Source organism: Conger conger, chromosome 11, assembly GCF_963514075.1.
Source record: "Conger conger chromosome 11, fConCon1.1, whole genome shotgun sequence".
Taxonomy (NCBI): domain Eukaryota; kingdom Metazoa; phylum Chordata; class Actinopteri; order Anguilliformes; family Congridae; genus Conger; species Conger conger.
The window spans coordinates 16,196,089-16,221,124 of NC_083770.1; the positions used below are offsets into that span (position 1 = coordinate 16,196,089).

General features: G+C 48.9%; 1 protein-coding gene across 1 annotated transcript in view; it reads right to left on the reverse strand.

The window, feature by feature from the left end:
• Window positions 1-3,506: 3,506 nt before the first annotated feature.
• Window positions 3,507-25,036, reverse strand: part of LOC133140965 (AP-4 complex accessory subunit RUSC2-like) — a 38,722-nt gene continuing 17,192 nt past the window's right edge. Inside the window, exons 2-12 of the mRNA XM_061261298.1 lie at window positions 19,899-21,467; window positions 18,796-19,342; window positions 14,958-15,563; window positions 13,235-13,375; window positions 11,159-11,235; window positions 10,630-10,804; window positions 10,170-10,275; window positions 7,964-8,010; window positions 6,635-7,700; window positions 6,208-6,363; window positions 3,507-4,521 (exon numbers count right to left, since the gene is read on the reverse strand). Of these exons, the coding sequence (XP_061117282.1) occupies window positions 4,326-4,521; window positions 6,208-6,363; window positions 6,635-7,700; window positions 7,964-8,010; window positions 10,170-10,275; window positions 10,630-10,804; window positions 11,159-11,235; window positions 13,235-13,375; window positions 14,958-15,563; window positions 18,796-19,342; window positions 19,899-21,308 (4,527 nt within the window). The 5' untranslated portion in view covers window positions 21,309-21,467 and the 3' untranslated portion in view covers window positions 3,507-4,325. The remainder of the gene's footprint in view (window positions 4,522-6,207; window positions 6,364-6,634; window positions 7,701-7,963; window positions 8,011-10,169; window positions 10,276-10,629; window positions 10,805-11,158; window positions 11,236-13,234; window positions 13,376-14,957; window positions 15,564-18,795; window positions 19,343-19,898; window positions 21,468-25,036) is intronic.

The following is a 25,036-nucleotide window of genomic DNA, read 5'->3' on the forward strand; positions in this document are numbered from 1 at the left end:
GCCTGGATGAATGTGCATGTGTGTGTATATATGTGTAGGTGTGTGACAGTGAGGGTTGACACTGTTGGCTAGGTCAGTTGGTTTGCTGGCATTGTTCGTGGCAGATGGTGGAATCGCAGGTGCAAACCCACACACCCCACGCTTAGAGAATCTCTGGAAGACTGGATCAGCCTGCCTGACACTGTGTGAGTCACACAATGGCTTTCTGTCTCTGGTGCCTGACGACATTACTCTGAATCCAAATTCACTTCAACGGTGCTCCAGTGCTTCAACCAAACAGCAGGACCCTAAGTGTCAAAACAGTGACATACAATGCCAACAGTTCCTACACCATTACTTCTACAGAACATCTACAGAAGAGCACCTACAGTACAGATAGGTAACATTGATTAAATTGGATTTGGAATATGTATCTGTGTGTGTGTGTGTGTGTGTGTGTGTGTGTGTGTGTGTGTGTGTGTGTGTGTGTGTGTGTGTGTGTGTATGCGTCTGTGTATGAAAGGAAGCTGTGGTCCTTTCCAACAACTTTGACCTGATCTTTTGTCTTCTTTCCAGTCAATGATTTTATTCTTCAATTCTAATGTCTGGGAAGTTAACCTCATCTAACCCCTTACTATATATAATCATATATTCAAAGCAACTGGCACAACCTGCAGAGAAACTGAGACAATAGGTATGACAGCGAAGAACAAAACAGGAAGAGAGCCAAAAACAGCACAGAAGCAGAACTATGCCAGTAACGAGATTACTGTTAACGATGCCCGGAATAGCCTCGTTCAGCAGGTCATGGTGAAACCTGAAAAATACAGTACTGTGCAAAATCTGTAAAGCAAAGATGCTTTCAGAAATAATGAAAGTAAGTTTTTGAGCAGTCAACAGTTAAAAACTAAATCAAAACAATATTTGTTGTGACCACCATTGGCCTTTACTGACAGGTGCACTGTGCTGCAGTTTTATAAGAAAATCAGCAATATGCACAAAGGCTATCCAGGTAATCCCAGACAGCCTCGATCAAAATTTGTATCTGAAAACTAATTATCTGGTCTACTAATTAATGCACAGAGTAACTTTAAACTTTTTGGAAAATGACTGTGAAATGTGCCCTTTTGTACTTACACAAAAAAAGCAGAAAACAAAAAAATTTCTAAGACCGAATTAATATTCAGAAAATGGGCTCACAGTCATCACTGCATGCACGAATGGATGTGCATAATGTGCTAGAGTTTGTCATCTCCGTCGATAAATACTTAAAACTGCCTCCGCATGTAACGTAAGGTATTGTAATGTAATGTACATAAAACGATCAACAAAACATTCATCTTGATGACAGTCAACATTCAGTCATTGTTACGTCTTGAAAAATGCGTAGTCCAAATGGAATATTTTTTTCTATCTATTGTGTGTTGATGAATAGACGCTTATGATGTTCACTACAAGTTCGTTATTCGAATTGCATATTTTAACGGGAGCGTTCAAAAAGCCGTTAAGGGAAGGGTTTTTCAGATGGATGCCTCGAAGTGGCACAAACTGTGGCAATAAGCACACGGCGTTTTTCATTGCTGTGCATTTGCAGGAAGGGATTTCAGTTGTGTTGAATGAGAAAAACTTTGTTTGGCCGAAGAGTGCCCTCTTGTGGTCGAGAAAAAAAGAGCTACACAGCCTACAGTATGTCTACAGAGTATGCTTGCCTAACCTCTCTACTTCAGTGCTACTACTATAATAATAATAATAATAATAATAATAATAATAATAATAATAATAATAATAATAATAACAATAATAATAATAGCAGTTAGCGAGAATAAGAAGATCTTACCACATACTGTGCCGTTGAAAACATTATTGCATTTTTTCTGCCTAGGACAGTGAACTGTGGTTATATTGTAAATTTACACAACAGAGTGGCGATTCTGTCTAAATACCCACACAAGCTGCTCTAAAATGGCTTCTCTTACCGCCCTTCAGTTAAATGAGAGTGTTGGGCTGACATGGTGAGTTGTAACAAGAGTGATTAAAAAACATAGTAACCACTAGAGGATAGCATTTACACAAGTATTACTGGGTTGGCTTTTTTCATCATTTTCATAAGCTCTTCGGTAAATCACGACACAGCTCCCAATATTCACATAAGCATATCTTTATTAATATCCATATTATAGCGATGTCATACATAATATATTGCCTGGACGAAAAAAGGAAATCAATGCGAGGTGAAATATTTAACATTGGGTAGAACAGTACAGCGCTTAAGACTGAGAGAATATTAGGAAGGCTGCAAAAAAAATAAGAAAAGAACGGATAAAAAGAATGGCCGTACCGTAGAGACGAACACATTTTCTTACCTAAAGCGCAAACGTCAAGCTGTTAGAGAAACAGGCCGGCCCATTAAGTCCTGGATGAGGCAGTGCTCTTCACATCCACCAGGGGGCACCAATGTGCAACCATCACGCAGTCCTCATGAAACTTTCACAAACAGTCGCCGTGCATGTACATGGGCGCATCTGCAGTTCCGGGCAAAAATAAGAAGCGTCGTCCTTGCTGACGAACTGAGCGAGGGCGTTACAACTCCAGTACCGCCAACGAGACTATCCACCTCTCACCTCCCTCCCTTCAGGTAATCACTGCAGAATCACACACAAGAGAACCAGGACTGGTACACTGTATGGTACACAAACTCACTGAACAATACCCCTGTTGTTCTTCGTCAATGACTGCACATTTAGCATATCTCCTCCAAACATGCTATTAAATTAATGTAATGTATTTACAACTTCGAACTAATAAAATACCTTTTTTTTCTTTCTTTTTTTTTACAAAAAGAAATATCAAAAATAATGTCATTGTACAACCGAATGGAATAACATAGAGCAATGTTAATGAACAAAAAAGTAACTAAACCAAAGGTAAAGCAATAAATAATCACTATTTGACATATTTATACAGTTAGACCATGGAGAATGCATCCTTTCCCCACAAAATCTCAGTTAAGCACATTTTAACACTGTAGCTTTATGAAAATCTGTTGTTTTTCACAGGGCTACAGGAACCAAGGGGAATATAGGAATACCCTCTGAAGGCTTTTAATCGCAGAATTTTTCTAAAATAACTCAGCTCCATAGTTAGCGCATACTCAACGGTGACTACTGACTACTACAGTACCACACCAGCCCCCATCTCTGACACTGCATCGTTAACACTATATTAAGGCCACTTTCCAGTCTCGTGAGCTGACGCAACTACATGCAAACGTAACTGCAAACTAAAATAAGAACACTGCCACTAAATGGCATTGGTGTTAGGTGGCATCACTTTGGCACCTTAAAATATGGACAAGCTCCCTTTTTCCTTATTTGTTACATTTATGCAGATTGCTGACCTTTGACCTTTGATCGATAACCATCTGAGGACGGGCTGTGCGACGGTGAAACTCTTCCCCCAGAGCCCCGTTTTCACTCACACTTTTATCCTACGTCCTATGGACACACCACGGCTTTGACCTCCCCCCCCCCCCCCCCACATACGCTGCCTACTGCCTCCAGGAGCAACTGGCTGCATTTAGTCAAAGAAATAAAAACAGTGCAACACATAGATAATTAATGTACATCGTCTCAGTTTACGTACATTTCTCCACAATCTCCGCAGGCTATTGGATGAACAAAATGGAGGGGGTCGGTGGATGCGGGGGGGTGGAGTTTTCAGAAGTCCTGCCTAGATGGGGGTGCAGAGATTGGTGGATAATGTCTGCTGGGGGTGGTCACATGCAGAAAACTCACACCCCTCTTTTCTTGTCTGAGCAGGAAGGTGTAGGGGAGGAGGGTTCCGATTGTGGGGGTTACTGTTACTGTGGTAACAAGCAGGCTGAGAGTTCTGTTCCGGAATTCTGTTCCGGAATGTTCCCCAGGGCAGAGCCGGCCAATCGCGGACCTTCCCTCAGCATAAGGGCTTGGTAATGAGGGAGGCTGTAAAATCCACAGCACAGGCTAACGGGAGTGTCCGAGAGCAGGCCGCCCAATGGATGTACAGTGAGCAGAGAACAGAGTTTGAGGGAGCCCCAGGATGCAAACTTTTATTGGTATTTAGAAACGGGGGGCACCCCTAAGCTCAATGTGTGTGTGTGTGTGTGTGTGTGTGCATGTGTGTGAGGGAGAGCAGAGAGGGAGAAAGAGACAGAGAGAGAAAACAGCCATGTGCAAATATGTCCCAATAAGAGTGTGGTTCCAGGGGAATCCGGAGCCTTCCAGAAACTGGTAGGCTGAGGCTGAAGCTGAGGTCTATGGCGGGTTTTTGGGGGGTAATTTCTTTCCCAAAGCTCCCTCTTCTGGGGCTCAGTGTGGCCCCTGGGGCCCCTGTGGGTCCTCGCCGAGGGTGACGTAAACGACGGGCACCAGGCCTGTCCTCTGGCCCCGGGCACAGAGGAGCCAGTCGGCCTGGGCGTGGCTCAGGACCCGCAGCACATCGCCCTTACTGAAGCTGAGCTGCCCTGCCTCCGAGGCACTGAGGTCACACAGGGCCCGCACCTCCCTAAAACACACAGAGCACAGCATCAGCACACTGAACACACAGGGCCAGCACCTCCCTAAAACACACAGAGCACAGCATCAGCACACTGAACACACAGGGCCAGCAGCTCCCTAAAACACACAGAGCACAGCATCAGCACACTGAACACACAGGGCCAGCACCTCCCTAAAACACAGAGCACAGCATCAGCACACTGAACACACAGGGCCAGCACCTCCCTAAAAAACACAGAGCACAGCATCAGCACACTGAACACAGGGCCCGCACCTCCCTAAAACACAGAGCACAGCATCAGCACACTGAACACAGGGCCTGCACCTCCCTAAAACACAGAGCACAGCATCAGCACACTGAACACACAGGGCCAGCACCTCCCTAAAACACAGAGCACAGCATCAGCACACTGAACACACAGGGCCCGCACCTCCCTAAAACACAGAGCACAGCATCAGCACACTGAACACAGGGCCTGCACCTCCCTAAAACACAGAGCACAGCATCAGCACACTGAACACACAGGGCCTGCACCTCCCTAAAACACACAGAGCACAGCATCAGCACACTGAACACACAGGGCCAGCACCTCCCTAAAACACAGAGCACAGCATCAGCACACTGAACACACAGGGCCAGCACCTCCCTAAAACACACAGAGCACAGCATCAGCACACTGAACACACAGGGCCAGCACCTCCCTAAAACACAGAGCACAGCATCAGCACACTGATCACAGGGCACCGCACCTCCCTAAAACACAGAGCACAGCATCAGCACACTGAACACACAGGGCCAGCACCTCCCTAAAACACACAGAGCACAGCATCAGCACACTGAACACACAGGGCCAGCACCTCCCTAAAACACACAGAGCACAGCATCAGCACACTGAACACACAGGGCCAGCACCTCCCTAAAACACAGAGCACAGCATCAGCACACTGAACACACAGGGCCCGCACCTCCCTAAAACACAGAGCACAGCATCAGCACACTGAACACACAGGGCCAGCACCTCCCTAAAACACACAGAGCACAGCATCAACACACTGAACACTCTCACTGCACACACAGACGACACACTGCACACACAGATGCTACACACAGGCACTACACACTGCACACACTGCACAATTGTACAAGCCTCTCAGATCCTCAGACAAACTGCTTTTATGCTTTCTACAATCCTGTTTACAAACTAAGGCTGATTGTGCCTACTCTATCGTTGCCTCAAAGTTGTGGAATTGCCTTCATCTGCATAGTAGGTTCTCCCCCTCCATTATTACCTTCAAATCTGACCTTTTCCCATTAGCCTGAGTCTGTGTAACATTTGTTGTAAATTATGGCGTAAATCATGTCTAATGATGTGCAATTATATGTAATTTTATTGAGTTTTATGAAACTTATTTTAACTCAGCACTTTGCTCAACATGCATTTAAATGTGCTCTATCAATAAAGTTCACTTGACTTGACCCACACTGCACACACTGGGCAAGCCTGTTCTCAGTAAAACCCTGAGCTACATTTATGCTTATAAATAATGTGAATTATTACCCAAGGGGCTAACGTCTTTGCCAATTCTGTGGTTTCTCCCTCTTCATTTTAGCTATCTTTGACATACTTTCATTTCTTGTGGAAGCACTAAAGACTAAAAAAACAACACTTTCAGGAACAGTATTTCCCGTTACCGTAGCGAGCGTTGTTTGGCAGCCGGTGCTTCTGGTTTCTGCACAGGGGGCGGGGCCTGGCTCTGAGAGGGCGGGTCTGGCCTTTTCCCCGCCCCCACCGTCTGAGCCACGATGTCCAGCACTGACTTGTCCAGGCTCAACCATCCGGACGGAAGCCTAGAAGGGCCAAGCAGAACAGGGAGTTATTTTAAGTCTTCATTTTTTCTTAGAGTTTGTACATCCATAATGCCTACGGGCAGGGTCCTGTTGTTACCTGTTTTTTACTGGTAAGCCTTCATGTCAGAACGCATAAGTTTATCAAGCGTGAGTAGTTGAAAACGCAATGAAAGTTAGAATATTTTTGTAATTGATATTTTTGTAAATAATCAACAGGGGAGTAAAAACATATTATCTCTTGAAATATTTATCTTTGTAAAAAGATGGTGACCTGCTCTTTTGAGACTTGGCGAGTCGAGACTGCTCCACGTTCTCTGGCCTGAGGGGGGCGCCAGTGCCAGCTCCGAACAGCCTGCTCCAGCGCAGGCCCGGTGAGGGGCCCTCCTCCTGGGCCCCTGGTGCGGCCCCTGGGGCCTCCAGACTCTGGGGCTCCTGGCTCCTCTTCAGGTCTCCGGAGACAGACTCCGGGGGGCTGCCCATCCAAGAGCGCCACCCTCTGGCAGTGACGCTTGATTCGCTGCTGCTGCTACTGCTGCTCCCGCCCCTTTCCTTTAGTCCCGCCCCCTCCTGGCCGGCCTCCGCCCCCTCTACCACGCCCTCCCTGGGAGGGGGCGGGCTCAGCCTGCGCCCCGCCCCTCCGCCCCGCCCACTGCCAGCCTCCCCTGCGGGCTTCTTCCTCTTCTCCCACTTGACGAACTTTGACCCCTCGGCGGAGTTGTCAATGTAGACCTGTGAGCTCTGCATGAGCTGATACCACCAGCCCGCCTGCCTGTCCCTGGGCCTTCCTCCGTTATCGCCGTCCCGGCTCCTGTCTGTCTCCGCCTCGCCTGATTCACTGCCCACCCCCTTCGCCCTCTGCACCGGGGCCCCGCCCACCTCTCTCCGGGGTTCCCCTCTGCCTTCTGCCACCTTCTGTTCCCTCGACCCTTCCCTGACCCTTAGCCCCGCCCTCTTCGCCTCTCCGCCCCGCCCCTCGGACCTGACCCCCAAAGCCTCCCTCCTCGGCTCCGCTCCCTCAGTCCCGTTCTGCGCCCCCTCCTTCCTCGGCTCCGCCGCCTCCCGTTTAGGCTCCGCCCCCAGGGAGCCCCAGCCTCTCATTCGCTGGAAGGTGGACTGGGAGGACTGCTCCAGACCCTCCCCGTTGGAGCAGAGCTGCTCCTTCCTCCGCAGGTGCTCCTGGCCGCGCTGCAGGAGCTCGGGCTCGAACAGGAGGTCCAGGTGAAAGGGGAGCAGGGAGAGGGGCTGCAGCAGCAGGAGGAGCTCCTCGTAGAGCGGCTGGCAGGCCCCCTGGGACAGGGGCAGGAAACCCCACGGGTGGTAGTGCGCCGCTACGATGTCTGGAGCGAGACAGAGACTCCATTAGCACAGATCCTTTAGTGTAACCAGATCTACTACATAGGTTAAAACACAGACACCATTACCACGTATACTTTACCATAACCAGATATACTACACAGGTGAAAACACAGATACCATTGCCAGAGGAAATAAGGATATAAATCATGAGCTGATTTATGAATGCTGTATGAATGCTGTCATCAGCATTATAAATATCTGCTGTAAGAGAGTACTCTTTCCTTCCTATAAAATATTTCCTCACCTTCATGTGTGTAGAGATGATTGAACCAGAACTCCAAGGACCGCAAACTGAAAGGTAGAGAGAAACGTTTGAAATGATAACTCTCCAAGAAAACGAATTAATAAAATCTCCACCACATCCAAAACCCCAACTTGGATGAAAATCAAAAGTGAATCTCAACAGCCCATCTGGATCATGAAGCCCAATAATATCATTATGAGGAACGCTGTTCTAATTCAGGCTAATTGGACTTTGGGTACGTGATATTCATCTTGATCTCCTTGTTACCGTAGCATCGAAGCAACCGTAACAACTTGTTACCATAGCAACCGAAGGCAGAAGCACAAAAAGATAGGAGGGATAGATCTGTCTCATAACTGGGCCGGCCTGTATGCTCTGCTCTGTCCGTTACTGTGGCTGTAATCTGAGCTGACAGCGAGGTTAATGAGGCCACGGGTAGCGTATCCGGGTGAACGGGGCAGACCGCTGACACATTAGAAACAGCAGCCAGGGTGAGAGTGTTAGAAAGCCCTCTGTCTGAACCAGCTAACACCCCGCCATCTTTGTACTTTTTTCATTTGTTAAGAAGTCCAGGACTTTTTTTCTTATCTAAGCAGCATGTCCACTGTGATGCAGTGCTGAAGAAATGTCCATTTTCATACCTCCAAATGAAATTCTGGAAACATTCTCAATACAGCTCATGAACATTCTCAATACAGCTCATCACCATCACCATTCTCAGTACAGCTCACAAACATTCTCACTATGGCTCATGAACATTCTCAATCCAGCTCATGTTCTCAGCACAGTTCACACACAATACATTTGCTGACCAATGGGCACTTAGACAAACCTATCATTACATTACATTACCTTACATTAATGGCATTTGGCAGATGCACTTATCCAGAGCGACGTACAGTTGATTAGACTAAGCAGGAGACCGTCCTCCCCTGGAGCAATGCAGGGTTAAGGGCCTTGCTCAAGGGCCCAACGGCTGTGTGGATCTTATTGTGGCTACACCAGGGATTGAACCACCGACCTTGCGTGTCCCAGTCATGCACCTTAACCACTACGCTACAGGCCGCCCTGTTATCATTGATGCTGAGTTGACTAGTCATTGACACTAAGCAATTGGCTGACACCCAAACGCAGTGAGCGAGGAGTTCTACAGCCTAGAGTCCGGTGCAGAAAGATCTGCATCATGGAAGACAAAGCATCGCAATGCGCATCTTAAAGCTCATATCTTCAGGAGCAGGGTGAAAGCCTGCCGCAGTGGAATATCTGCCTTTCCTGAGCTGTGCACCTAGATCCTGTCAAACGAAGCCCGGGCTTTGAAGATGAAACTAGGTTTGAATACGGGGCTTAGAGAGAGCCAAACTCTGATTCAGCAGTTATTTGAAGTCAGTCAAAACAGCATACGAAATGACAATCTGAACTCCAAGTGCACAAACATACTGCACACCAATTCTATTGAAACTGAAAGTCCATAAATAAAGAAATTTACTTTATTTCTTTTTTTTTTATTCCATTTACTCTTTCTAGCTAAGACAATTCAGCCGGCTTCTCTACTCTACAGGCTAGATTATCTGCTATGAAATGAAATGCCAAGTTATATAACACAGTGAAGAAGGTGACCACACCCTTTTACATTACCCAGCTTTGCAGCAGTGGTGAAGCTATCCTTATGTGATCTCATCAGCCTGCATAATATGAACTCGGTCACATCACTGCTTAGCATAATACAGGTTCACTGCAACACTATGGCTTCAGTCAATGATAATTTAACAGTACAAAAATGCAATATAACAAATAAGTATTTATTGATTGGCTGGTTTACTGATTTATTGATTGATTGATTGACACAGTTTATTGCACATGATCTTGTACAAATTCTGATGGAAACAACGTTCACCGTACAGTGAAATATACATTTTCAATGTCACCCTCTCTGTCTCACCTCACACTGAAGTTTAATTGTAAAGTAAGATAAAAAAGCAGCAAATAATGGTCAGGCCATTTCATGCTCGATTGATCTTGCCTGGTCCAATTGAGCCAACCAATAGGATCAGAATGTGGGGTTTGCACTTTTCGAGAGTATTCCATGGGTTCCAAAACCCCAGAAAAGCTCAGTAAAGAGGAGAAAAGTATTTGAATCCGAAACCAACGAGGTATTGGCCCCAGCTCTGCTGGGAGCACCCTGCGGAGGGGTGGGGGAGGGACTCACTTGAGCAGGCCGAAGATGAAGGCGTTGAGCCTCATGCTGTGGCCGGTGAGCTCGGAGTACTGGCTGACTTTGGAGTACAGGCCGTGGAGCACGCGGGTGGAAGGGCCTGAGGAGAGACACAGGGGAAGGGGTCACCATCACTCTGCCTGGACTACATCTCCCATGAGCCTCTGCGTCAGCCCAGGCACTATCTCAAATGTCACTGGTATCATCATCAACCTTGTAGCCACCCCTACCATTACTGCATCGCCATTGCAATCCATAGCTGAGGAACATCAGGGCTGCTCAAGAATGAGACGGTATCTACTTTCGAAATCTTTTGAAGCAGGCATCCCATCTCCTGTGCTTGTATCACACTAGCCTGAACACTCGTACTAGAATAGGTTATATCATAACAATTATCATCACTACCACCACCACCATCATCCTCCTCCTCATCCCCCTCCTCTTCCTCACTGACCCAGCTGTGTGGAGGCCTCCACCACGCTCCAGGGCACGTTGCGGCGCTGTCCGATGATGAGGTCCAGGACGTACCCCCGCAGTCCGTCCTGCAGGATGTCCCGGATGGCAGGACAGAGGTACTTCAGGATCAGGTGACCCACGTTGGGGCTCACCGAGCTGTTCCCCAGCTTAGCCTGAGACAGGGAGGGGAGAGAGACGCCAGGTTAAAAACTCACAATCCACAACATCTCCGCTTCTTGCCTCATAATGAGCGCTGAAGTCTCCGACACGTCGTGTTTTCAATTTGTTAAAAAAAATCTGTGAATCTGGAAAGATTTCAAAGAGAGAAAAAGAAGAAGGGAGGGAGGGAGGGGGGAGGGAGAAATGTCCCCTGTTCCCCAGCTTGGCCTGTGCCAGGGAGGGGAGAGAGACTTCACAGAGAGAACAATAAGGAGGTGGAGAGAACAATAAGGAGGTGGAGAGATTGGGGAGGGAGGGAGAAATGCGTACTGTAGATGTGATTTGTCATATTTACTGTAGAACAGTACCTTCACTCCAGGGTCCCGGCTGGTACCAAAATGAGCCACGATCAAATCAACCGCTGTATTGATGGCTTTCACCAATGCTAAGAGAGAGACAGAGAGAGAGAGAGATATGGAGAAGGGGAGATAGGGGACAGAGAGAGAGAGTATGAGAGATGAAGAGGGGGAGATAGGGGACCGAGAGAGTATGAGAGAGAAAGAGAGAGAGGGGGAGAGAGAGAGAGAGAGAGAGAGAGAGAATGCAGTCACTTGTTTGGCTTCTTCGTGTACTGGAGGCAGAGAAACGGCTGACAGAGGAACATGTCCCTAAAGTGCTGTAGCGCTAGTCCGCCACCACGAGACAAGCATGGGCCGGCCCCATCCTCTCTGCACTGAAGCACACTGGAGAGCCTCTCAAAACACCTCACTCACCTCACCTCTTTCATTTCATTAATCACTCTCCTTTCCCTCTTTTATCATCCCCTCTTCAACAAGTGAATCACCTACACAACAGAAAGCTGTAAGGCAGAGTTCTGCTGAGAAGATAATTAATTTATTTCCCAGGAAGCATATTATATGAGACTATTTATGAATGATTCCAACAGCCTTACTGTTAATAGCACACACACAAACACACACAAACACAACCCCCCTTCACACACACACGGACACGTACACGTACACGTACACGTAGACATACACGTACACATACACATACACATACTCACATACACACACACACACACACACACACACACACACGTACACGTACACGTACACGTACACATACACACACACACACACACACACACACACACACATACACATACACAAACACAACCCCCCTCACACACACACACACACACACGTACATGTACACATACACATACACATACACATACACATACACTCACACTCATACACATACACATACACACACATACACATACACACACACACACACACACACACACACACACGAGTCAATTACCTGAGTCAATCACAGTGAAGGACAGAAAGAACTTGTTCATTTTTAATGTAATGGCTGCAAGGACAGATCTATCTCAGGCTATCTAGGACGCTTTTCAACAGGACTGCAGAAAAACTCAATCTCCCACAATTCTCAGGCTCTGCCCTTTAAAGCATCTACAGGCAGAGCTCCACAATTAGCCTGTTAGCCTGTTAGCATGTTAGCTGTGTTTGGCATCTATATGTGGGGTAAAATGCAGCCTACATTGTGATGTGAAATAAAGGGCCTAGCACATCTGCTGCTCAGTAAGCCTTTCATTCGGGCATCACATTCCCCTGCGATTTAAAAAGGACTTAGTGTACAAGATACCAGACCCGGTCCACCAGCCCTGCTTTCTTTAATAAATGTAATGTTCCTTCATTAGAATACAGTCCAGTTATGATAATTATGAAATACTGACACGATAATTAACTGACATTTAGGCGTTTAGCTGGCGCTGTCACCCAGAAAGACACAGCGTGCAGTCCATTAATGCAACCATGTGACTGAGGCAATTCAAATTCAATTCAGTATCCGGCATCCCATTCTGTCCCATAGACACACAAACACAAACACACAAGCATGCAAACACACAAACACACACACACACATATTCATTTTCTCTCACACATTCACTCTCTCTCACACATGAGCATGCAAACACACAAACACACACACAAGCATGTAAACACACAAACACAGACACAAGCATGCAAACACACACACACACACAAGCATGCAAACACACACACACACACTCATCCTCTTACTCATTCACTCTCTCCATCTCTCTCTCTCACACACACACACATGCACACTCATCCTCTCTCACACACACACCAGGCCGTTGTCATGGGGACCCACCCTACTTCTACAGCAGGTCGATGGAGAGGGACTCGGACACACACACACACGCGCGCGCGCGCGCACGCTCTCCCCTCTCACACACACACCAGGCCGTTGTCATGGGGACCCACCCTACTTCTGCAGCAGGTTGATGGAGAGGGACTCGGACACACACATACACACACACACACACACACGCACGCTCTCCCCTCTCACACACACACCAGGCCGTTGTCATGGGGACCCACCCTTCTTCTGCAGCAGGTCGATGGAGAGGGACTCAGAGGAGGCGTCGGGCGACAGGCAGAACTCGTCGGGCGGTCTCTCGGACAGAGAGAAGTAGTCGGGGAAGATGTCGCTGTAGTAGTTCTGCTGTTTGGCAGACTGGCCTGCAGGGGGAGCCCAAGAACACAACCATGAGCACAGGCCTGGACAGCAGCAGATGACCAGCCATAAAAACAAGATGACCTCATCGTTTTACTTCACATGTTTGTGACTGGTCAATGTGCCACTGAGTTGATTTACTAAGCATAAAAGTATAATGCATACACTTCCTATCAGCCTTAAATGATCAAAAAGCATGAAATATCTATCAATAATTATTCAGAGATATTCTACATGCATCCTTTTGTTCGATATACTTAAATTGTTAAAATATCTTAATAAGCTATTCTATGAGTACAGACTGCTGGTCACAAGTAGATTCGATCTGTTGAAGGAATTCAGTATAGATTCATAACCAGAACAAAAAAGAGTTCTTACACATGGACTCACACAACCCACACCCTAAACCCACACACACACACACACACACACGCACACACACACACACTCACACACACACACACGCACACACACACACACACACACACGCACACTCACACAGAAACACACACACACACGCACACACACACACACTCACACACACACGCACACACACACACACACACACTCACACACACACTCACACACACATGCACACACGCACACACACGCACACACACACACACACACACACTCACACACACACACACACACACGCACACACACACACACTCACACACACACACACGCACACACACACACACACACACACACGCACACTCACACAGAAACACACACACACACACACACGCACACACACACACACTCACACACAAACACACACACGCACACACACACACGCGCACACACACACACACACTCCCCACAGAAGGACCGCAGTGAGTAAGTGCACCATTCTGCCGGCCGTGCGCGTGGCTGGAGGATGCTGGGAAATCGAAGACGTTTCGGCGCGCCAGCCTGCCCTCGCCCCTCCTGCCATCCAGGCTGCTGGACAGGGGGGCGGAGCTGGAGCCGCCCCCGCCCCTCTCCCCCCCGAGAGGGTTCTTACGCCGGTACTCCCGCCATTTTAGGGCCTGCGGCGAGAGGTGGTGCGCTGGGGGGCGGAGGGGTGGATGGATGGATGGATGATGGATAGACATATGGAAAGGAGTGGTACAGGAAGGTGGACAGAAAGGACGAGAGAGAGAGAGAGAGAGAAAGAAAAGAATACCGGGCAGATCGAGGGAAAATTGAGAGTGGAGGCAGGCAGAAAAACAAGTAAAATAAAAGACAGGAATGGATGGAGAGAACAGAGCAGAGAAGAAGTGACAGAGAAGGGTAGAGCAGATGAAGGAAGAGACCGAGGTATAGAGACCGGAGGAATGAAAGGGGTGGCAGGATCGGTGCAGAGAAATGAATAAAAAGAAGGTTAGTAGAAAAGATTTAGAGAGCAAGCATTCTCACACTGCAGATTAGTCATGTTAGTAAATCATCTAGCAGAGGTTACATCTGCTTAACATTAATAATACATGAATCAATAAAGAGAGGCTGCATGTGTATGAGTGTGAATCGATTACAACCCATGGAAGTCCACACACACGAAACCTACAGGATTACAGCCAAGCAGGCACATTGTTAGACACCTACCATTGGGCGGCCGGGGTCCTGAACAGCAGCTCTGCCCGGCTGTGCCCCCGTCGCAGTGCTGGGCGGGGTCCGCGTGGCCCAGGGGGCTGAACTCTGCGGCGGCCACAAAGTCACGGTGATGGAGGCAGTCCGTGGGCGGGGCGGTGGTGGGCGGGTCCCTCGCCAGCGGGGGCGGGGGCGGAGGCGGGGCCTGCAGGGGGAGCGGGGGCTCGGGGGAGTGTCCCAGCCCCCCGGGGGCGGGGCGTACGGGGAGGAGGCCGGCCGACAGGGGGCAGGAGAGACTGCGGGGGGGCCGGGGGCTGGAGGAGCAGGGCTCCCTCTGCTGGCGGACCGGGGAATAGCTGCCCAGCGGGGACGGCCGGACGGAGCCGGGGCCGGGGGCCGGGGCCGGGGCCGGGGCCGGGGCCTGTCTGCGCTGGGGCTCCTCCGGGGGCCGCTCAGGGGCCCGGCCCTGCATGTTGTTGACGTATTCGGTGAGGAGAGGCCTCAGGAACTTGCCCTGCTGCTGACCCAGCTGCTGGTGCAGGGTGAAGGGCTGGATGGGCAGGGAGGTGGGCCGCTGGTCCTTGCTGTACCGAACCACCTCCGAGGACGACGACAAGCCCCCTGAAACGGCACCCGGGGAGGACACAGACACAGACAAGCCAAAAAATGAGCTGGCTGATCTATGGACTATCACAGTTAAAATAGCCTTAATACTCAACACATACTGAACCTTGTAGACATGATAATCTGGAGAGTTGCTATCACAATAACTTATGAGAAGACAGATATGAGTTTTTGCATTTATACTGGTCAGACATAGCCATCTGGTGCAAAAAAGTCTTACTACAACACTAAAACAGTATGTTATTCTAGAATACCTTTTTTGAAGTAAAATCACGAAGAAATTTACACGATACAGAGAAATAACAAGAAGAAAACATCTTAACTCGCAAAAAACAATAATAAATGGTATAATAATCACAGAAGCAAGCTTAAATTATGCATCTGAATAAGAAATATGGAGAAGGAAAGAGCTGTTCTAACACGTGACGGGACACAGAGCAGCTCAGCACTGCAGCAGTGCGGCAGACCAACGGCACAGACACGAGGAATGAGCGCACGTCTCAGCACCAAACACCTGTTCTCTCACCGCAGGCTGGCTCACCTACAACCGCATAGCCATTAACCTTAAGCCACGATACGATCTGTGTGAGTAAACAGCCTTCAGTCCTGCTCTCTGTACTTGCTGCGAGAGAAAGAGAGAGAGAGCGTGTGTACCGTCTACGGGAGCTGCGAAGTCGTCGCGATTGCGCAATCTGTTTGTCTCTTTCGCTCTGACGATAAAATGTCATTGCGGCTTCCCCGCAGTACCGCGTTTGCGCCAGAGAGGGAGACATCGCGCCGCCGTGGTGACAAAAACAACCTTGAGAATCCACAGCCCGAGGGAAAAGCACGGCGCTCGCTCATATCACGCAGATTCTCTCCATAAACGTAACCCTGACACAAATTAATACGGAGGAAGGAGGTCTGGCTGCGAATATCGAACATGCGTCAACTCACGCGTCTACACATTCAACTCCAAGCGAGCTCTTCCCAAGGGTAGAAATATCAACAAATGCACAGAAAGATTTTAATTTATTGGCATTTGGAGAAGGAAGTCTCAAACACAACTTGATACACGGGTAAAGAAATATAATTTACCAGCCTAATCGGTAAGCACTTTCATCGTTTTATGTTTTTTCTGGAAATACCCTGTGAAAGCTCTCTTCTGGCTGCAGTTTGTCCGCACAACGCTCTCCCATCCCGCTTGGGTACCCCTGGCTGGTTTGTCGACGGCGCACCTCGCATCCCCCCAGTCTGACAGCAGCAGCCATGTTGGCGGTAAGCAGAGACAGAATGCCCTTGTACCGCGCTCCGCTCCAGCGGTCAGCCCCCTCCCCCCCCCGCCTCGTAAGGAGGGCTGGCGGTAAGCAGCAGCAGCAGCAGGACGACGCAGGCGAGAGAGACACGGCACAGAGAGCATCCCAGACCGTGGGCCGGAGACCATGGGCTTAAAGGCCCGTGCTCATCCTTAAACCGGTTTGTGTCGCTCGCAAGGGCCCTTGCAGCACTGCCCTGTTACCACATACAGCGTTTGTCTCACATACATACATCTTTATGTGCCCTAGACTCCACATATACTCCACACACACACACACACGTACATACACACACATAGGCGTGCATAAACAGACTTGCTCCAGTCTCTGAACAGTTAGCACAGAGACACAGAAACACAGCCAGAATAAAATTTGTAAGAACACACAGCAATGTGCATTCCGGCTAAATGAAATGGGGGATATTTACAGCAAAAATATGTTGTTGTTTTTTTTTTGGGGGGGGGGGTGTAGTAGGTCGCTGCTGTGTTTGCTCGGAATGGAAACCCCCTGAGACCAGACCATTAAATAACAGACCGTTCCAACCGCAGACCTCCTGTCCCTCAGTTATGTCATTGGAATGCAAGGAATTCCACACAAGGGAAACCAGTCCGCCCGCTGGGTTCAGCAGCCATTTTGGATCTGTGACTGCACTGGAATTACTTAGTATGACTCAGCAACGTGCTACAGTTCATTCTGACATTGCGTATCCATTTGGCACTGAAAACATCAGTGCCCAAGCCCCCAAGTCAGACATTTTTCAGTATTAGCAACACTGCAGGCTAACAAAAAAACTAGCAAAACATAGCACAAGTCTGATTACTCCATTCTACAGTTAAAGCCTGCAATCAAGGCAATTCCACACTGAGCTGTAAAAACTGAGCTAATAACATGTTTAAATACTATCTGTTGTTATTTCACAAGATAAATACACACAACTCTCTTCCCTCTGTATGGCTGAGTCATGTAAACTCAGTTTAATTAAATGAGATGCACACGTCCATCTGAATTTCACACAAGATAAATACTGAGTGGAGAAACAGAGAGAAAGAGTGGGGGAGAGAAAGTGAGAGATAGGAAGAGGTCCTGGTCGACCTTGAGATATCAAACTGGAGATATCATTTTTAATGATGTCTTCCTCTCCACCAAAATGGCTGCAGTGCAGTCAAAAACATTTCCCCATTGCATAAAACAAACTGCGCCTGGTATATGTATCTTCCCTGAACTGCCGCAGAGATCACAGCCCTTCCCTTCTTTCATACCTGTCACAGGTTGAGCCAGTCAGTCTTGCACCTGTGTACTCTCAACTTGTGAGCACAACAATGTACTCGCACCGAACAAAGGCAAACATTAACCAGCCACAATTATTTCCTGAAGATATTATGCGTCATAGTAATAGAAGAAATTCAATATACGTACAAGGAACAATTCCAGAGAATGAATAACAGAACACACAAGCTCTCTCTATCTCGCCCTTCGCCCTTTGACCCCTTGCTACAGGAAACAGTTTGCTTGCAAATCACTTTCATTTAGTTTTTGCAAAGAGAATAAAGCATTTCACCGCTCCTGAAGTCGGTAAGAGCATTTCTCGGTGAATTAGAAATGGTAATGGTTTGTTCTTCATAGAGAATACAATCTTTAAAACGGAAATTCAGGGAATGACTAGTGGTTTGGAAAAGCACTATGAAGTTAATGAAGTTGGATATGAACACACATTAAGCATGACTTTCACTTAAGTGAAATACATGAAATAGGTGAAATACAACTTTCTCTGACAAGTCATTCCTGAGGGTTTTAGCCCGGGTGTATTGCGAAGCATATCAAGACAAAAGATATAAACTGACTTAATTCCACTTAAGCTCGATGGACATTTTCACCCAGACTCACGGCGGGTCCCAGCAGGAGGAAGGCGAGGGGGGTGAGTCTCGGCCTCTTACCTTCAGCTTTGGTTCTGGCTTCGCGGTGGCCCGCCCCGGGGGGGTCGCGGTGGGGGTGGGGGGACGTGTCGCGGCGGGTGAAGGGCAGGGGGGGCAGGCTGTGGCTGTGGCTGAGCTGGAGCAGCTCCGGGATGGGGGAGATCTCCAGGGACTGGCTGGAGGAGGCCTCCGACCCGGCCCTCAAACAGGGGGACCCCGGCCCCGCGGCCCCCGCGAACCAGGCCGCCGCGCCCCCCCCACCGTTCCGCCGCTTGCTGCGGGCGATCTCGGCGAACGAGGTGACGCGGGGGGGCGGGGGCGGGGCCGGGGAGCGGGCGGTGCCGTCGCTCAGACGGACGGGGCAGCTGAGCATGCGCTCCAGGGAGCCCAGTCGGGGGGAGGGGCTGCGGTCCAGGTGACGGTCGTAACTACGGGAACGGAGGCGGCCCTTGTCGCCGCCCTCGGCCCCGACGGGAGGCGAGGCGTTCACGTACACCTGCCCCTCGATGACCTTTAGGGTGGGGTCTTCACCCCCCTCCTCCTCTTCCCCTCCATCCTCTTCCTCCTTCTGCAGGAGAGAAAGGTTTGGATGTCAGACATAGGTTCTTCATGTTACTCACACTCTGAAATGAGCAAGTTCAAGAGACTTTTAGTGCAAAATCACCTGCAATTAATTACAAATGAGACTCCATGCAGTTTGATGCTGTTCCTAAGCTATATTAGAAACAGCATTTGCCATGAGGGACGTTTTCTAAGGACATGACCCCATTAATACTGTTCATCTAGTTTTTTGTGTTACACCGTTTGAAGTGTTTAACTTCATATGTCTAATTATCTGTTCTTCAGGGTCCTATAGAGCCACATTTTTCCCTGATAGCCCTCACACCAGGCCTCAAATATGTAATTGTTTAGAATTAAAATACTTTTCTGTGCTTGATTGATCTTGCCTGGCGGGGTTTGCACTTTTTGCGAGTACTTCATCTGTTCCAATATACCAGACAAGCTCATTATTTGAATCCAAAACAATGACATATTTTACCCAGATCTGCCTCTCCCACACACAAACACGCACATGCATACACACACATGCATGCACACACATGCACACACACACGCACACACACCTGAGACAGCTCATCCTCCTCCTGTCTGAAGAGGTAGTACTCCGTGGGCTGGGTGGGGCTGGCGCCCTGGGGCTCCTCGGGGCAGCTGGTGACGGAGGAGGCCAGCGGACTGGGGGAGGACTGGGAGGAGAGGTCGCAGGTCACCAGCTTGTAGTAGTTCTGTGTGGCCACCACCAGGCGCACCTGGCTCTGGAAACAGGAAGTGAGGTCCTGCGGGTCCTCGCGGGGAGCGGCGTACGAGTTGCAGTTGGCGTCCAGGCCCGAGCGGGGCTCGGTGGGCGAGGACTGCAGGTCCAGGTAGAAGGCGCCCCCTGGCTCGTCGGAGGAGGAAGTGCGGCACCGCTCCACGGAGCCGTTGAGGTTGGCGGGTTTGGCGTTGGAGGGGACGGCGTTGTTCATCTTGTTGTAGATGGCGCTGAAGTTGACGAGAACGCCGTCCGAGCTGTTGCAGGACGAGTCGCTGCCGTAGCATTGGTGGAGGCGGAGCCCTTCGTCCTCGGCGAAGGGCTCCGATAGGCCGCTGGAGCAGGAAGCGGGAGGGACGGCGTCCGAGCTGGAGCAGCAGCTGCAGGCCCGAACGCTCATCGGGTGATCTTCATCCTCCTCGTCCTCTTCGTCGCCCCACTCCATGGACAGGGTGGAGCCGCTGCTGCCATGACGACGCTGAGCCTCCAGACCGGGCAGGCCCAGGCTTTGCAGCTGAGAGTGGGCCCCTGAGGGGCCATTTTGAGCCCTTTCCTGGCCATCTGTGGCCCCCGTGCGGCTGCCGGTAGAGCCCCAGGCCCCTCCCAAGGAGTCGTGCAGGAGAAAGGGCTCGGGGGCATAGCCGAAATCGTGCAGGAGGAAAGGCGAGGTCTCCGCCCCTTTAGCGAGGCTGACGTTGGCATTGGTGTTTCCATGGAGATGGAAGGAGGAGTCCTCCAGGTACCCGTTCAGGTTTCCTCCTTCCTCGTCCCCTTCCTCCTCCTCATCCTCGGCGTTTAGGAGGAAGGGGTTGTGGCGCGAGGTGTTGTGGCCCCTGTCGCGGGGTTTAAGGAGGGGCGGGGCCGGTGGGGGAGGAGGCGGGTCCTCAGAGGCGTTGGAGGTGAAGGAGGAGGAGTCATCACTGGCCAGGCTCCCGCGGTCGCGCCCAGTCCCGCCCCCGGCTCTGCCCCCGCCCCCGAGCCCCGCCCCGCTGGAGCTGGTACTGCTGCTGCTGGAGGTCTGGACCTGGCTGCTGTAGACCAGCGCATCCCGCTGAAGGCCCTCCTGCTCGGGCAGGGACGTGGTCCGGGTCAGGCTCAGGCCCTCTGGGGGTCCGAAGGGCGCGGGACGCTTGATGGACCCACAGCGCCCCGTAACCTGGCAGTGCACCAGGGGAAGGTGGTGCACGATGAGTGTCTCCCCCGACAGTTTGGGGGGGCTGTCCATCGCTAACGTCTGGAGGGCGGCGGAGCAGAGAGAGGTACAGGGCCGGTGTGGACGGGGGGTCTAGTTCAGACGTCCAAAACCAGGGCCCGGGTGGCATGGCCCTGGGGATGATGGGACTTGGAGTTTGGAACAGGGATCCTCATGGTCAGAGGCTAACATCTGAAAGAGAAAGAGAAAACAATATGTACCTGCAGTCAGTTTACCTGGGACATCTACATCAGAGCTGGAAAGTGCAGGGTCAGAAAGTAAGCCTGTGTTTCTTCCACCCATCAACTCAGCCAGCTGATTTCACTTATTAGCTCTACCTGCCGGCTGAAGAATTGTGCTAATTGGCCAAATCCAGGTGATTGGAACACTTGATTTTCCACCTCTGAACTACATCTCTCTCTATAAAGGTCACAGGAGGCCCAGATTTGAGTATCTATGCCATAAGACAGGGGAGGGTTGTGTATGTTTCTTGACTTCATGCCTTAAGTATTTAATTTGCACAGTCATTTATACAGTCAGGTCCATAGATATTGGGACATCGACACAATTCTCCTCTTTTTGGCTCTATACACCACCACAATGGATTTGAAATGAAACAAGATATGCTTTAACTGCAGACTTTCAGCTTTAATTTGAGGGTATTTACATCCAAATCAGGTGAACGGTATAGGAATTACAACAGTTTCTATAGTCCCACTTTTTAAGGGACCAAAAGTAATGGGACAATTGGCTGCTCGTGTTATTCCCTCATTATCTCATTTACAAGGAGCAGATAAAAGGTCTAGAGCTCATTTCAAGTGTACTATTTGCATTTGGAATCTGTTGCTGTCAACTCTCAATATGAGATCCAAAGAGCTGTCACTATCAGTGAAGCAAGCCATCATTAGGCTGAAAAATAAAAAAAAACCCATCAGAGAGATAGCCAAAACATTAGGTGTGGCCAAATCAACTGTTTGGAACATTTTTAAAAAGAAAGAACGCACCGAGCTCAGCAACACCAAAAGACCCGGAAGACCACGGAAAACAACTGTGGTAGATGACAGAAGAATTATCTCCCTGGTGAAGAAAAACCCCTTCACAACAGTTGGCCAGATCAAGAACACTCTCCAGGAGGTAGGTGTATGTGTGTCAAAGTCAACAATCAAGAGAAGACTTCACCAGAGTGAATACAGAGGGTTCACCACAAGATGTAAAACATTGGTGAGCCTCAAAAACAGGAAGACCAGATTAGTTTGCCAAACAACATCTAAAAAAGCCTTTACAGTTCTGGAACAACATCCTATGGACAGATGAGACAAAGATCAACTTGTACCAGAATGATGGGAAGAGAAGAGTATGGAGAAGGAAAGGAACTGCTCATGATCCAAAACATACCACCTCCTCAGTGAAGCATGGTGGAGGTAGTGTCATGGCGTGGGCATGTATGGCTGCCAATGGAACTGGTTCCCTTGTATTTATTGATGATGTGACTGCTGACGAAAGCAGTAGGATCAATTCTGAAGTGTTTCGGGCAATATTATCTGCTCATATTCAGCCAAATGCTTCAGAACTCATTGGACGGCGCTTCACAGTGCAGATGGACAATGACCCAAAGCATACTGCGAAAGCAACCAAATACTTTTTTAAGGCAAAGAAGTGGAATGTTATGCAATGGTCAAGTCAATCACCTCACCTGAATCCGATTGAACAAGCATTTCACTTGCTGAAGACAAAACTGAAGGGAAAATGCCCCAAGAACAAGCAGGAACAGTTGCAGTAGAGGCCTGGCAGAGCATCACCAGAAACTCAGCGTCTGGTGATGTCTATGCGTTCCAGACTTCAGGCTGTAATTGACTGCAAAGGATTTGCAACCAAGTATTAAAAAGTGAAAGTTTGATTTATGATTGTTAGTTTGTCCCATTACTTTTGGTCCCTTAAAAAATGGGAGGCACATATACAAGCTGTTGTAATTCTTACACCGTTCACCTGATTTGGATGTAAATACCCTCAAATTAAAGCTGAAAGTCTGCAGTTGAAGCACATCTTGTTCGCTTCATTTCAAATCCATTGTGGTGGTGTATAGAGCCAAAAAGAGGAGAATTGTGTCGATGTCCCAATATTTATGGACCTGTCTGTATATCACAGCTGAATGAACGAGCCCAATTCTTGTGACTGTTTTGCTTGAATCTACTGTATGTGTACACCAACTTGGATGTATAGAGCTAAGTAGCTAATTAAGCTAATAGGTGGAACCAAACACTGGTCCTCCAGCAGCAGAGCTGTGCACATCAGGCTGTCCAATGGGATTTTAGAATCGCTACAAATAAGATGTGATAGGATAGGATCCCCTGAATGTGTCTTCTGCAAGATGCACAGGCATGCCTTCAAAGACTGCTTAATTTATAAGGGATGTCATGTTTGCCCACATGGAAACTGTTCCCTATTCGGCCAATCCTCCGTGGGTTCATGGCTGTTGGGTATCTGGGTCAGGAGTGAGCAGTTTGTCTCCTCTCTGAGAAGACAGAAACACTGGGCTGTGATTTCCCTGGCAGAGACGGCTCTAGTCCGGAGCACTTAGTTGCAGTGGAGCGATAAGGACTTTTGGCAGGGAGGTCCTGTCGCTCAGCTGGGACAGGAGCTGGGACTAACCTGCCTGGCGTCAGCACACGCAGGACAGGGATGGGTGGGGACATCCCTACAGCCTCGTGCCACTCCGGTAACTCAAACAGGAAGTGAGGTAAGAGCAGGTTAATCTCCTTACATAAGGGGACAGGATTATGAGGAACATGATGGTCATTATTGTTATTGTTATTCTATCGCTCCTCCTCCCCCTGAATCCATACCTCCTTCCCTTTCTTTCCCTCAGTTTCTCATACACAAATGCACACTGGGGATTTTTTTTTCTCCTTTATTTAACGGGGTGAGTCCCATTGAGATGGTTATCTCTTTTACAAGGGAGCCCTGGCCAAGGGAGGAGCAAACAGAGATTACAACAGCTGCAGACCTCAGTTTTTATTGTCTGAAGTAAACTTTTTAAATCACCCAAAGGGATTAAGTGAACCAGTTTAAAACATTACACATACTCAGTATATATCAGGTCACGGACTGCACTGCTATGAACTAACAACACTTCACTGTGTTGACAAAATTAATGAAGAACATATTTAATTCCTTTTCAAAGAAACAGTTGATAAAATGGCAGCCAAATCTGATAAAAGCACTGTTTACATGGATTAACTCAACAGGAAAGATTACCCCCACCTGATCCCACAGCTCTTGAACAATAACACTCAATTTTACTAAAATGGCCAACTACATGTTTAAAAGCACATTTTGAAAGGCTTAACTGCACGCACTGAACTGCATCTCCTGATTTATCAGATTGGTGCACTCTCAGGAATGTCGGAATGTCTTGTGAATGGGGAAAGTTCTAGCAATCACAGACCCAGTAACCAGGCAACCAGACTGTAGCCCCATTGTAGCATGGCCCCCATCCCCCAGATCCCCCGTATTTGGTGAGTTTCACATGCTCCTCACGCTGTCCACCCCCTGAAACTGACCCTGGTTCCCCAAAACTCCTAACCCTAACCTTTAAATACAGTGCAGACTGAAAGCTGATCCAGGAACAGTGCTGAGCTTCAGCTGGTGAGCAACGGTGATCAGTTCTGGTGGAGGAGATGAAATATGCATGCCTGCTGGCCTGGTTTCATCTGTCACAAACTCACCTCAATGTTAACAGCGCTAAGCTGTATTGCTACAAA